Raw genomic sequence first — 14976 nt, 5'->3', positions numbered from 1 at the left:
TCTATTGAGGAGGCATCGCTTATTGGAAAAACCTTTGCATTGCAACCAGAAGACCCCAGGCTTGAGCCTTGGCATGTCCAGGTAGGGCTGGGAAAGACCCCTGCTTGAAACCCTAGAGGGCCCTGCTAATTGGGCAAAGAGGTTGCCTTTTAAGAGGTGGTTCTCTTATGTATTTAGCAGGGGAGAGCAGCTGTCATTCACCCCAACATATTGTCTTTTCCAGGTGTCTCCCTTACCTTGTGCCTTTTTTTATTGTGAATCCTCTTGTTACTGAAAGAATCATCTTGTTACTGAAAAATGGTACATACGCATTTTTTTAATAATAATAATTATTATTAATAGTGTAAATCACACTGAGCTACTTAGACTAGAGTTATGACACAGCATAGTGCTGCTCATATGTTTCTATGAAATATTATGAACGTTGATGGTTCTAAAAAGTGATAGATCATTTTCCCAGTAGTCTGGGCAAGTCACAGTCTATTAGTTGTCTCCTCTGTAAAAATGGAGATGAGAGTGGTTTCCCATGCAGTGTTGTTGGGAAGATGAACAAAATGCAGATTATAAACGGTTTGCAGAACAGAAGCTCCATATAAATGGCTAATCAGAATCACCATGCTTTGATATCTTTGCATGCCAACTGATCCTTTACTCATGAGAATTACTCATGGCTCTTAACAGAAAAGAATATACAAAGAAAGCAGTGAAAGCAGCTGTTTTTGTAACTGCTGTGAGAGAGAAAAACAGCTCCACCAACTTTCACGTTTATGAAATGGGCATTTTTTTAATGCTTGCATCTCTCCATGTGAGCTTTCACCTGCATATACAGTCGCCTGCAGATACATGGGGTCCTTTTCACGTCTCACTTTCTCAGTATCTCTGTTGGCTGCAGTTCAGAGCTTCATGGGACTTCAGTGTACACATATTGCTCTCATCTGAGTGACAGTTGCCTCCACTTTGACACTGAGCACTGCTCTGTAGGAGCATACAGAGCTATCCCCAACAGTGAAGCGAATGCAAAAGCCCTGCTTGGAGCCAGTGTGATAACTGGGCCACTTAATTCTCCCCCTTCCTTGCAGGGTTGTTGTGAGGAAAATATGTGGGAGTACCATGTGCGCTGCCTTGAGCACCTTTGAGGAAGGGTGGGGTTATAATGTAATATGGTCAAAGCAGTGGCATAACTAGAGGGGGTGCAAAGTGCTAAGTTTTGCTGGGAGCCTTGCTTCTGTTTTGCTCCCACTGCCTGGAATGGCTCCAAAGGGGAGGGGGAGGGGCTGCTTGCACATCGCGCTGAGCCTCCCTGCAAAACTTAGTGCTTTGCACCCCCTCTAACTATGCCACTGTGTCAAAGCCTTTGCAAGACTGTTAGGGATGCATTGATTTTTTTTTTTCAGCTACAGGGCAAGACTTAGTTACAAAGTTTGGAAAATGGCAAACATGATAATCAAAGTGCAAACTTTATCATGGATGTGATGCCATCATGCACTTGCAACATCTTGCTTCTGGCTAAGGCCCCCTTGACTCAGAGCAGCCAATGAGGATCTCTGAATGTGACATCTTGGTACAGCTAAGGCCACAATCCTAACCAACTTTCCAGTACTGACATAAGGGCAATGTAACTTCGAGGTAAGGGAACAAACATTGCCTTACCTTGAGGAGGACTCCATGACTGCTCCCCAACTGCAGGATGCAGCTTATGTCCCATTGGCACAGCTATGCCAGTGCTGGAAAGTTGGTTAGGATTGCACCCTAAGTGTCGCTGTCTACTTTTCCCTGGAAGGCAACAAGAGGGTTAGAGCAAGTGCTTTCCATATGCTTGAATGCAAACACAGATTCTGCTTTCTTTATGTGCTGCCCAGATCGCTGCCTGAATGAGCAGATGGATGACAAAAATAGGTATTAATGCAATACTAAACTACCTATTAATATAAAAGGGCAGGGTCTGAAAACACCTGATGTATCTGTCTTGCTGAAGCTGTGCAGGTCTGGGTCTGCACAGTACTGGATGGGAACCCAGCTGGGGAACCCTGCATACTCTGCCTTGGATGAAAGGCAGGATATAATTGTAATTAATAATAATGTTACACTTGCATCCTGCTCTTACCTGATGCTCCCCTTAGACTTTCATTCAAGCTAGTGGTCAGGTCTGCATATGGCTTCAACAGTTCTGCAGCCTCAAGTGCTCCCTGATCATTCACTGGGACTTACAGGCATTTAATCCAGAGCTTGTCAGCCTGTGAATCATAGAATCCCAGCAGAAGCAAGAACCAGATATCTTTATTCCTCTTTTTCTCAGTCAACAGCACTGCTGAAACATTCAATATGCCCTGTGGCTGTCCTTTTGCCATTGAAATAAATGCTTCATCAGTAACAGCGCACATTGCAACCCTTAGTGTGACAGAACTTATAAGAGGTAGTCACAATGTCTGGGTTTGTTTGTTTGTTTACTCAAGTCTCATCAAGCATATTGTTGTTGGCATCCTTCAGTCTCGGAAGACTATGGTATCGCACTCTGAATGGTGGTTCTGGAACAGAGATTCCTCTCCAGTGCACGAAGCCTGGGTAAAGTAGTTATGGAGGATAGACTGTTACCCATGCAGCAAATCCCCCCTCTCCACGTCGCTGAAATGGTCCAATGGAAAGGCAGAAGCCAATACGGTTGGTTCCAGCAACGTCGCAGGAGTTGCCAGAACGTGACTGTGTTTAGCCATGAACTGCCTCAGGGACTCCGGCTCCGGATTTTGCCTCGAGGTTGACTCCTGAAGCCTTTTCCATAACTGGATGTAGCCACAAGGCAGTGGAGGTTTGAGGTCAGAGTTTCCTTCTCTTAGATGAGCTGCCTTCCCAGGCTGACGAGTCCCATCTACCCGGTGGCTGTTTAATCACCTCTTATGACAAGTACAGCCAAACTGAGGGCCTATTCTTATCCCCCAGCCCCCAGGGGATCAAGCACAAATAACATTACATTATACAGCATGGAGGTTCAGATATATGGCATTGTTATGAATTCTTTTAGTGCTTTCTCAGTGACCTATGGCCATTTTCTTTCCTTTATGCAAAGCAAACTCTACAAATAAAAGGCGGTTGGTAAATAGCAGAAGCTATCCACACAGGTTTGTTTATAACCAAGCAATCTCCATACACAAGTGGTACCTGTTTTTTCAGGCTTAGCACAACAAGGACTTGATTCAGGGGTAGGTGACCCTAATGAGTGACTGCCTGGGAAACTGGGCTTCAGTGGGGGGAATGGGGTGGTATAAAGTTGACCAGGTTGGGCATGACCAGAGGACTATGTCCATCTGGTTAGACTGCCTTGTGAAACCTCAGTATCTGTGGTTGTGGTAGTTCCCTGTACACTATCAGGAAGGGGTGCACAAGCACCATGGGGGGGGGCAGTGTAACCAGGACATATTTGCCTCTCTTTAATCAGTGAAGTAAACCTAGGATGCTCCAACTGGATGGGTTTTGGGGGTTTTAGGGTACTACATCAAGCCAAATTTGGGTTGTCCGAATCTCCCTGGCAATCTCTGTGGCACAGAGACTTGCAAGACCAGTGTGATGGAGCCTGTGAGGAAACCTGGGTCAGTGTGAGGGACCCAGTCAATCAATAACAATCACAATTAACCCATTGTGATCAGAAATCTGTTTTAGGTACTCTTTGGTGTTGTAGTGTGAAACCAACAGTGGGAAAAACCAACACATGGGCACGCTGTAGAGATGGAAGTTTCTGACTTTCATTTTAACCACTTTAGGGAGTTCTTGCTCTTGTTCAGCATTGCTGTTCTTCCAGGAAAACCAGCTCAAAACATGAAGTCATATTTGAGGACGCAAAGCCTTGCTACGTGGCTTGTGTGAATGCAGCGATCTGCATCTGTTGCCACCCACTCATTTTGGGTCACGTTGAACGTTAATCACTCCAGTTGTGGCATCTCGCCACTCATCTTGTCTGTCTTACAAAAAAGAAAGGAAAAACACAACCAAAAACAGTGACAGTGATTGGCGCATGAGAGAAAATGTTCAATCTTGTGCCAAGTCATTGCTATGAAACAGAAAAGCCAAATGTGCTTCATAAACTCCAGCGTTTTATAGCCACATGTGAAATTTTGCCAGCTTTAAAACCAGCACGCAAGAATGCCTTTCTTCATACCTTCAGATTACTCTGTTTATGGCCTGCACCGTAGTAGCCATAGCTCTTTGGCACAAGGCTACATCCCTCTGTATCATAGGCCCAAACTAGACCTTAAGCAGGAGCTCCCAACACCTTTTTCAAAAATGAGTCATGGCAGGCATTGGATCAGTAGCATAGCTAGAGGGGGTGCAAAACACTAAGTTTTACAGGGAGCCTCACTGTGGCATGCAAGTGGCCCCTCCCTTCGGGGCCATTCTTGGCCACTACTAGAGCAAAATAGAGGCAACACATGGAATGGCTCCAAAGGGAGGAGCTGCTTGCACACTGCGGAGAGGCTCCCTGCAAAACTGAGTGCTTTGCACCCCCTCTAGCTACGCCACTGATTTGTATCAGGGCAGTGGCTTTGGGGAGTGAAGGGTGCCCCTGTGCTCATTCCCTGACTTACTGTACATCACAGCCCAAAGCTGCTGCTGTCTGTAGAGAGGAAAAGGTATAAATACAATTTGTGTCTATACATTTTCCCTTCTGCAGCTAACTCCTGCTAATCCCTATGATGCAATGGGGTGTGTGGGTGTATTCCCAAGCATTACAGCCCTGATCCAAATTGCCCCTTTTCTGCCCAGCAAACAGCAATGTGTAAAAAGGAAAAGACATTGGGAGTTCCCAATGCAGAATCACTTTTAATTAGACAGTGGGAGAGGTTTGATAGCATAATTGGATGAGGTCATGGTAATGAATAAATGGGCACCATACAACCTATCTTGATCTGCCCAGAGAGGTTCTTTATTATGTTTGTTCCAGAGAATGAACTGCATCTTCCATTTGAGAGCAGGGCAGGCATTGGCAAGGGGTCGATGTGTTGCCACCAAGCAGTAGGTTTGCAACAGTTGAGATGGTTGCTGGGGGAAGTCGTGAACTCTTTCCCTGCTGGCTGTTCTTTCCCTTGCAACTGCCCCACCACCATTTCTTCCTCTGGGCTCTGAGATTAGAAATGAGACCAATGGTGGAAGTGGCAGGGGGAAAGGGGGCTATTGGGGGAAGGAAGCAGTGGGTAAAGGAAGTATGCAGAACCCCCTCTCACTTGCTACTGTTTTTCTGGAATTTGCACCCCCAACTTTCTGCTTGACCTGCATTGTTGTTAATTCTGCATTGTTGTTAATGAGAGCCAGGGTGGTGTAGTGGTTTGGGAGGTGGACTTAGACCTGGATGATCCAGGTTCAAATCCTCCCTCAGCCACAAAGCTTCCTGGGTGACCTTGGGCCAGTCACTTTCTCTCAGCCTCACCTACCTCACAGGGTTGTTGTGAGGACAAGAAAGAGGGGAGGAGCAGCTGTGTAAACCACCCTGAGCTCTTTGGAGGAAGGGCGGTATAAAAATGTGAAAAATAAATAAATTCTTTGTATACTGTAGCGCCATCTGTGTGCATGGCACTTTGCAGAGAATGAGAGAACAGGCCTCTGCTTCAATGACCTCACGATTTAGAAGCTGACGAAAGAGAGACTTTGACATGACTGAAACTTAGGTACCTGGGTCCTGATGCTCATTTGTTAACCATACTCAATCTTGAGGTTTCTTGAGCATTTTTTAAGCTTCTAGTGACCTGTGTGCAAAGGAGCATATATCCCCTTTTAGGCTGTGGGATCTACATCTTCAAGTTCTCTGCTCTTCCACTAAACTGCATCTAGAAGTTATGGGCTCTTGAAGGTGCATATTTGAAGTCTGATAGGAGAGAAAAGGAGTCTTAGGGTGCAGTCCTAACCCACTTTCCAGCACCAACATAAGGGGAATGCAACTTCAAGGTAAGGAAACAAACATTCCTTACTTTGGGGAGGCCTCCATGAGTGCCACCCAACTGCAGGATGCAGCACGCTTCCCATTGGCACAGCTATGCCAGAGATGGAAAATTGGTTAGCATTTGGGCCTTAGAGGTATTACGCATGGTTTACCATTTTCCCCCCAGCCTCATGAGAGGAAATCCACAATCTCAAGCATGGATTTGTAGAGAGCCAGTGTGTTCCAGCAGTTACAGTATTGGATTTTAGCCAGTCTTGGGTTCAAATCCCCCTTTAGCAGTGAAACGCATTGTGTGAGTCTTTCTCACACTGACCTACCTTAAAAGGTGGTTGTGAAAATTGAATGCAGTAGCCCACCCCATGTATACTATTCTGAGCTCATTTCATAGACCATGTATATGCAGTAGGTGAGATTCTCCTTTTTTGTTACAAAAGATTTTTTTCCCCCCTGAGCATCCCAACTCTTTGGGCTTGACATGCAAAAGGCAATCAGATAGCCTAATGTAGATTTATCCGAGATGCCAGGAACTCAACCATTTGTCATTACAGATTTATTCTCAGAAATCATCCACATTTATGCCCTTAAGCAAAAATAATTGCTTGGAAGAAATCTGACCAAGTCCTTAAAAAAAAAAAAAGTCCTTAATTGGTTGAACCCCAGAGTTTGACTATACACAGACTGTTGCCATCAGTTTGTTTCAGTATTTTCCAATCAGGATTCATCATTTCAGTGGATTCCAGAGTGCAAGTGTCTTTTAACACCCAGCTGTGCTAATCCCACTGCTAGCTTTGTACTGTGTTATTCCAGCACCTCTTTGTAGTAGTCTGGTTCAATGCTGGGACAGGCTTGCATGTTTTTCCTCCTCTCAGTGCTTATTTGCTCACTCCCTTTTTCAAGCAGGCTCTGTCCTTTCTTTTCCCCTCTTATGCTCTGGTGTTCATCCATATTTTGGCCAGCGAAAGAGGAAACAGAAAAAGAAACAGTGCTGTGCAGTGAAGAGATCAGGAAGACCTGGGTGCACAAATTTGCTGGGTGGCCTGTGACAAGTCCCACTTTTAGGCTGACCAGCTCTCTGTGTTATTGTGAGGCTAACCTGGGATAACTTCATGTGTGCTAACATGAGTTCCTGGGAGAAAGGGCAGGGTACAAATTGCCTAGATAATTAAAGTCTGCTGCCATAAAAGGGGAGGTGAGTTCAAGGAATATCTAGGATCAAAGAGCAAGCCATGAGGTGGATAAGATTAGGCTGAAGTCAAAGAAATAATGTCATATTTGGAAGTGCCATAAATATTCTTTTGGGACTAGCTTAAGGCTTATCATGTGGGGAAGAGACAGAGAATTCTTCTCTACCTTTGCTCTCTTATTCATCATTGGGATCAGTACTGTAGAACTCAGAAGAAGATACCAAGAACTATGACAGTGTATCTCCACAACCAGTCCTGCCCGGGGCTGCTCCTTGGTCATACCACAGTGACAGAATGTTGGGAGAGTGGGATGAAATGTTAGGGAACCCAGCAGAACTGGCCCAGAGAATTTAATGTCAAAAGAGTCATGGGTGGTCTTTACAGCAGTTGTTAATATGGCCAACTGACTATTTTTCTAACTCAAGTTGTTTCCCTGTCCCAATGTCTCTGTCCTAGAAATTCAATATATTTGTACCCCTGTCCATTGGTGTAGCTAGAGGGGGTGTAGAACACTAAGGTTTGCAGGGAGTCTCACAGTGGCATGCAAGCGGCCCCTCCCCTTTGGAGCCAGAATGCCTGGCTCTGAAGGGGAGGGGGAGAGACCACTTGCACACCACGGTGAGGCTCCCAGTAAAATTTAGTGCTTTGCACCCTCTCTAGCTACGCCACTGCCTGTTTGTTAGTAACACCGCTCAGATATTTTCAAGTTGCTCTTAATAGCTTTGACTCACTGTTTGTTATGTTTTTTCTCTTCCCTTAGAAAAGGTAAATGGCTCTGCAACCTGATTGGATTAAATGTGTAGCTTTTCTATCTACTTCTGACCACTGTGCCAGAGGCCTTCAGGGCACTACTTTTTTATTTTTCCCCAAAGTTTATTTTGATGACTTCTTAATGACAGAGTTAAATAGTATAGGATAAATTTTGTATCTGTTTGAACCTTGCAACAACCAGATACAGCTGATGAAGTACCTCTCTAGCAGGGGCCACTAGCTGCAGTTGTGGGGTGATTGGAATTCCCATACTTACTGGTCACATCTGGGGTACCCACGAAGGCAGGAGTTGCATCAATCAGCACTATGTGAGTGCGTAATAGCTGACTGGTTAGCCACCCTTTTTGGCAAGAATAGGCCCTCAGTTTGGCTGTACTTGTCGTAAGAGGCGACTAAACAGCAACCGGGTAGATGGGACTCGTTAGCCTGGGAAGGCAGCTCATCTGAGAGAAGGAAAACTCTGATCCCAAACCTCCACTGCCTTGTGGCTACATCCAGTTGTGGGAAGGGCTTCAGGAGTCAACCTCGAGGCAAAATCCAGAGCTGGAGTCCCTGAGGCAGTTCATGGCTGAACACAGTCACGTTCTGGCAACTCCTGCGACGCCGCTGGAACCAACCGTATTGGCCTCTGCCTTTCTTTTGGACCATTTCAGCGACGTGGAGAGGGGGGATTTGCTGCATGGGTAACAGCCTATCCTCCATACCTGCTTTACCCAGGCTTCGCGCACTGGAGAGGACACTCTGTTCCAGAACCACCATTCAGAGCGTGACGCCATAGTCTTCCGAGACTGAAGGATGCCAACATGTAGTGGTTGTTAACCAGTCAGAAACCATATGATAGTGCAGTGCTGATTGAGGTGTCCCTTGTTCTCACTGCTCCCCCTCCCCAATGGCTACTAGTGAGGATGAAAGTTCCCCAGCTCCTCTTGATCACCCCATAGCAGCTGCCATCATTTCCAGCTGGTGATCTGCTTTGTATTACTTGTACAACCCATAGGCCCTGGACAGCAATTACATTTCCTGCAGGGAATAGCAAGTGTGAAGTGGTGGGTTTTTACCAGGGTTGGATTTAAGAGCAGATGACTTCTCAGAGGTGACTTCAAGTGTTTCAGTTCTTCTTAAGCATGTTAAGGTTGGAGGAAATTTAATATGTTTTTATTTGCATATGTGGTATGAGTAAATTCAGATTACATATCTGTATAGGCAAATGTACTATCTTATATGAGATGGATATAAATCATGCATATAGTTTGTGCATTGAAGTCATGAATGGGGGTACAAATGCAAAAAAAACACCAAAAAAGCCAGTTTTCAGAAACTGAGTCAGGACAATTTCAGAAGACATTCCTTGCCTTGATTGCCATTTGGCTTAGAGCTGGCCCTGGCTTCCTCCCAAAACTCAGAATGGTCTGCCACCAAGTTTGGGTGCTACAGCTGTCCTTTGCTTGTGGGTTCTTGGCTGGCAGCTGGAAAGGCAGGCAGTATTCTTCAAGGAGCTAGGTTTGGCATAGGGACCTCCAGTTGCTGAACCCTACTATAAGTTAAGGTTGGTAGAGGGAAGAATGACTTGCCCAAGACTGGAGGGGTTTTCTGAACTCAGTCCTCCCCAGTCTGTCGCCATCACTTTCTTCTTTACTCCATGCTGGTTCTCATTAGGTACTTACTAAACAGGGACATAAAAAAACACATAATAATTCATTAAGCACAAAAATCCATTAGGCAATGAGCAAGCAGCAGGGGCAGGAATGTAATTGCAGTTCATTGTCCTTAATTAAGGATGGCTAGGCATGTTTGTTTCATAAGTATAATTTCCTTACATCACTCAAACTGTCTGATTTTCCTTAACTTGTCAACATAAATACTTACCTCCTCTGGCTTTTTGTTAATTATTGTTAATTAATTGAATAAGAGCATGGTTTGTGCTAATGGAAATGTATTGAACCGTGGCACGAAAGTATCATCTTTTTGAATTTAATTTGAAACATTCTTGGATTATGATTTTTCACTCAGAATGCCTTATGCCTCCTAGAAGGTGTGAAAATTGCTAGTAGCAAATGATTTGCAATAAATTAATGAGTTATGTTGTATCTGTGTAGTTTAGGAATATAAAATATGAGCCATACACAGCTGGAAAAATCAGCATTTGTTCCCATGATGGGCTGAGACTTTTCCAGTCTAGAACCTTCCAGAAACAGAATGAGCTTTAATGGGGGAGGGGGCTATTCCTCCTAACTGACTATAAATTCAAGCAGAACACAGAGGACACCCAGGTGAGGTACCAGGCATAGAGCTGGATGTGTCATTTCTTTTCTGGAAAAGAAAATTGTATGGTGGGAGCTGTAGAATGTCAAAGAGAATTTCTGTCTGTGAAGGACTAATAGAATGGAACCAGATATCTGAAAAATGCTGTAGGGTTCAATCTCATAACTGTTAATAAATAGATGTATCCAAGGGAGGCAGAAACCATTAAACCACCATGCCAAGATGTGGAATCTTCATAAAATATATACTTGAATGACCCTTCAGAGGAGGACTGTTGTAGCTAGTGGAAAATTCTCCAGCATAATCAAATGTTAGCTGTTTTTTTCTTTTATATTTAATTCTGTCTTACCAAGTATTTCCAAAAGATACCCATTTTCCTGTACAATCAGTTAATATGGACATTTTCTTTACTTTTTTTTTTTTACTGCAATCCTCTTGGTTCCTTTAAACTGGCACTCCCTTTAGGACTATTTCACACATCAAGCAGAGAAAACTTGGGTTTTCTGCTGAGTGTACACTGAACAGGAAGTGGCAGTCAGTTTTGACTTCCTGACCCATGCATCTCTGCTGTCTTTAAATCTTGTGTTTTTCATATATGCAGTTTACATTTTAACATGTATCATAGCTGTATCCCTCCCTGAATATGTAGCATGCGAAGGCCCTTGCTAATTTTCAGGGAGTTTCAACTCTCCTTTTGTGAGACCACTTATAAAGTGTGACTACATCAGTGTGTGTATACTAATGATGGTCGTGGTGTAGTCAGGAAGGGAGACATGCACTTCCAGGCACTCAAGGGTACATGTTGGGAACACACTCAAAAGTCATTCTTGCCCACAGCTCTAGTCTTTAGCATATGTCCACTGTCATCTATACATATTTGTCATCCCTCATTTTATGGCATTCACCAAAGTAGGTTTCTAGAGTTTATCTGAGAAACATGCCTTGGCCCTGACTTTCATTTTCCTGAACGAAAACAGTTCCACCCTGTGGAGGTGCAATTTGAGAGGAAAAATAACCAGTAGGAGAAAAGTTAAGAGACTCCCCTACCACCATTCATTCACTCAGACTACGTCCATCCTGAAGTAGCATTTTATTTTATTTTAAAAAAACAACCCCACGCAGCCAACCAAGGCTTCAGTATATTTGCATGTAGCATGAATTTTGCCCCTTATGGGCTTTAATAAAAAAGGTATAATTTTCCATCTCTTGCCTCCTAGGATCTTAGCTCATTTGCCATGCCATTTCTGGATGGAGACGTGGACAGTTCAGAGAAACATGCATCACGAAAGGTAGGATTTTCAAGACATGACTGCATCTGCCCTGTGGTTGTAAAAGCAGATCATGCATCTCCTCACCTTCCATAGACATGTCATTCTCAGATTAGAAGAATCATGATTTGGTAGAGTTCTAGTTGATTCACATGACCATCTTTGAGGGGAAAGTCACCATGAAGCCACTTATCCCTTCAGTGTTGATGGTGTAATAAATTGTTGTTTGTTCAGTGAGTTTATACCATGCCTTTCTCCCCAATGAGGGACACTCAAGTCAGTTTACAAAAGACATACATATACAATAGAATATAAATACAAATAAAAACCACTGCACATTATGTAAACAGATAAAATCAGCAATGCCACACCACCCAATTTAAGAGATATAAAAGATTTTAAAATTAAAATTAAAAAAAATAAGCAACAACATAAAACATGATCTCAAATAACATGCATACGTAAAACAACAGTCAGAACAGTAATAGAAATACAGTAGATTAATGTTGTCTATATTACATGCTGTCTATATTACATGCTGGAATATACTCCATTAAAAACATTAATAGCCAACTCCAAAGGGGTCAATCTGCTGGCGGAACTAGTGTTCCGCAGTCACAAAACAGGTCTCTAATGGGGAGGCTGCAGTGGCCCCGTGCACAATAGCAGCTCGGAACCTGCCCATCAACCCAGGTAAGTTGGTGGGGGTGGTGGGACAGGGCAGGGAGAGGGCGGAACGGGGCGATAATGGGAGGAGGGCAGATCAGGTCCGAGAAGGGGGCAGGTTTGGCGGCAATAGTGGCTGCTGAATCCAAACTCCCTTCTCGGATCCGATCCTGTGGCCCAGATCCATGCGGACCTGGACCAGTGATTTTGCTGGCACTGGTTCAAGTAGACCTCTCTGCCTTGGAAGCTTACCCAAGGAAAAGAGAGTTCTGGGTCTGCACCCTCTGCAGGATGCAGTGCAAGCCTTGGCACAGTTACATCGGTGGGAGGGAAACACAAGGTTGGGCTGTTAATTGTTCTGAAACCACGAAGCAAAAAACAAAACAAAAACAAAACAAAAAAACAGCCACCTCCTCCTCAAACTGCAGCCATTTTTAGAATGTGTGATCTTGCTCCATATGGGCCCTATCACAAGAACAATTTGTCATGTGGCAATGGAAAACAAAAATGACCTTGTGGTGACTTTTCCACCTCATGTCTGGAAGGTCCTTAAAGCCCTCCCTGCAAATTCGATTAGCAGCAGAAATTGATATCTATGGGGAACGGATCCCCCATGGATACTGAGGGCTCACTGCACTGCCTCTGAATCTGGAAGCTCCAATAGGATACTGTGGCTCTTCTCCATGAATATGTCTAATCTCTCTTAAAGGACCATAACCACTCCTTGTAGCAGAACATTCTGTCAAGTACTGGTGGCTTGTGTGAGGGAGTATTTATTTTTGGCTGTCCGAAGCTACTTTCAGTATGTCTCATTGGGTTGCCTTGAGTTCTAGTGCTATGAGAGTGAGTGGAAAAAAAGTTCTCTTCCATCTGGAAGTGATGATGTGGAATTCTCTGTGAAACTCCATTGCCTTCCACTATAATGTAGTTACTCTTGCAACAATGGATTAACTAATGTATGAAAAGTGAACCTTGAAGGCAGCACCTCTGGCCTGCAAGCTGAAGACTGGAGCCATTTGAATATTACCAGCATGCTGGCTGGAAGGACTCAGATAAAAACCTAAACCCCAGTTTCCCCAAGGCAACAGTGCATACTCCCACACCAAGCCATTGGGGTTAGCCGGCTTTGTCAGGTTGGATTTGGGCTATAGCATTTCCTTGACTCTGCCGGATTTGTTTTCATTTCCTTGCAGTTGCTTTGTGCAGAATCACTGGCTCTATTTGTATAAGCATGTGCTGGGCTGGGCTGTAAATCCCCAGTATCATCCCACTTAAAGCAGGCTAACTCTTCTGATTTTGAAAGCTCTTTATTCCGCTAGAATGAGGAAACCACCCTATTATGTTTATCAGAGCATTTCTCATTCAGCATCACCGGGAAAATTAGAAAACAAGACAACTAGCCCTCTTCAATGGCATTTAACCTTCTCAGTAAGGTTAGTAGGAAACCATTTCTTCGCTGTCGAACTGCCATTTACAGCTAAATATTAGACCACTAGGCAACCCAGCCCAGTATTATCTGCTCTGACGGACAGCAGTTTTCCAGGAACTTCCACAGCATGGCTCTCTGAGCATCCCATTAGGATATACGATCCCATTCATTACATGACATAACAGCAGTGTCTCCTAAAAAGCATTACTACTTTGAATGGGAAGATGGGAGAAAATACCACTGCATTACAATGTGTTGTGCTTGATCTGAAGAGATTTGAATTCCTATCCCCACAGCCTTGAAGCTCATTGGGTCATTTTGAACTGGACGCTATTTCCTATGTCACTGGAGTTGTTGAAAGGATAAAATGGGATAGCCACAACTAAGCCTTCTTGCTTTCCTAGGAGGAAAGTTGGGATCCAGACATAATAAATAAAATGAATTATATGTAACGTTGTGGAGTTTGTGACGTTTAGCTGAGTTAAGGGGTGCATTGTGTTTTCTTGGCATTTTCCTTGAAGCCAGCCAGCATTATATGCATAAGTAACCATGAACTTTAGACATCCCTGTTCCCCCTCCCCCCTTCCATCCAAGAACTACAATCTCTGAATTAACATATAGATTCTTGGCAAACCAAAGTTCCTTGTTGCATCAGTACATGACAAACTATGGTCTGTACAAACTATAGTTTGCCTGCCAACCAGGATCAAACTTGTGTATACATGCCTATATCTGAATGCCTTCTGTGTGTATTTGGAAATTCATTGGTCCAGATCAGATGATCTTGAAAGAGCTAAGTACCTGTGCACTCCTCCTCTTCCCCTTTCTTCATCCTCTTGGGTGCCTGTTCAAAGCATCCTAGTTTGTTAAACTACAGTTTCCCATGATGTCAGAACCAGGAAACCATGGTTAAAATGCTCTCCCCAAATAGGATTACAAACCATGGATAGTCTATTGCAGTGGTTCCCACACTGTGAGCTGTGGTTCCCCAGAGAGCTATGGAACCCAGCCAGGGGAGCCATGGAATCCTTGTGGAAAACTGCCACCCTATAGGATGTATAGGGTTGTATAGGATTGTAGCCCTAATGGGGAGACAGTGGCCCAATAGGTCAAGGAAGCTGGCAGTCAAAAATGTTTGGGAGCTACTGATCTATTGAATCATCTGTACAGGGCCAGTGTGTTTTCGGTTTTGGTTGCTCTTCTACTCATGGGGCTGCCCTTGAAGGCAGTTCGGAAGCCGCAATTAGTGCAGAGTGTGGCAGCAGGGATAGAGCTTGGTGGTTTAAGTATGTTGGACTGCTGCTTCAGCGACTGCACTGGTTGCCCATTCATTTCCAGGTCCAATTCAAGATGCCGGTATTGACCTTTAAAGTCCTTCATGGTTTAGGTCCAGGTTATCTGAGGGATTACCTTCTCCCATATATTCCGGCCCAGTTCTCTTAGGTCATTTGAAAATGCTCTCCTTCAAGTGCT

The 14976-nt window shown here is 44.1% G+C and overlaps 1 protein-coding gene across 2 annotated transcripts in view; it reads left to right on the top strand.

The window, feature by feature from the left end:
* The window catches only part of PRKAG2 (protein kinase AMP-activated non-catalytic subunit gamma 2), a 235492-nt gene that overhangs the window by 62934 nt on the left and 157582 nt on the right, over positions 1-14976 (top strand). Inside the window, exon 2 of one of the 2 annotated variants that reach the window (XM_066626920.1) lies at positions 11358-11429. The exons of the other annotated variant lie outside the window; for it this stretch is intronic. Within the exon in view, the coding sequence (XP_066483017.1) occupies positions 11358-11429 (72 nt within the window). The remainder of the gene's footprint in view (positions 1-11357; positions 11430-14976) is intronic. 2 annotated transcript variants of the gene reach the window in all.

Source organism: Tiliqua scincoides, chromosome 5, assembly GCF_035046505.1.
Source record: "Tiliqua scincoides isolate rTilSci1 chromosome 5, rTilSci1.hap2, whole genome shotgun sequence".
NCBI classification, from domain to species: Eukaryota; Metazoa; Chordata; class Lepidosauria; order Squamata; family Scincidae; genus Tiliqua; species Tiliqua scincoides.
This window is presented reverse-complemented; position numbering and strand designations above follow the sequence as displayed.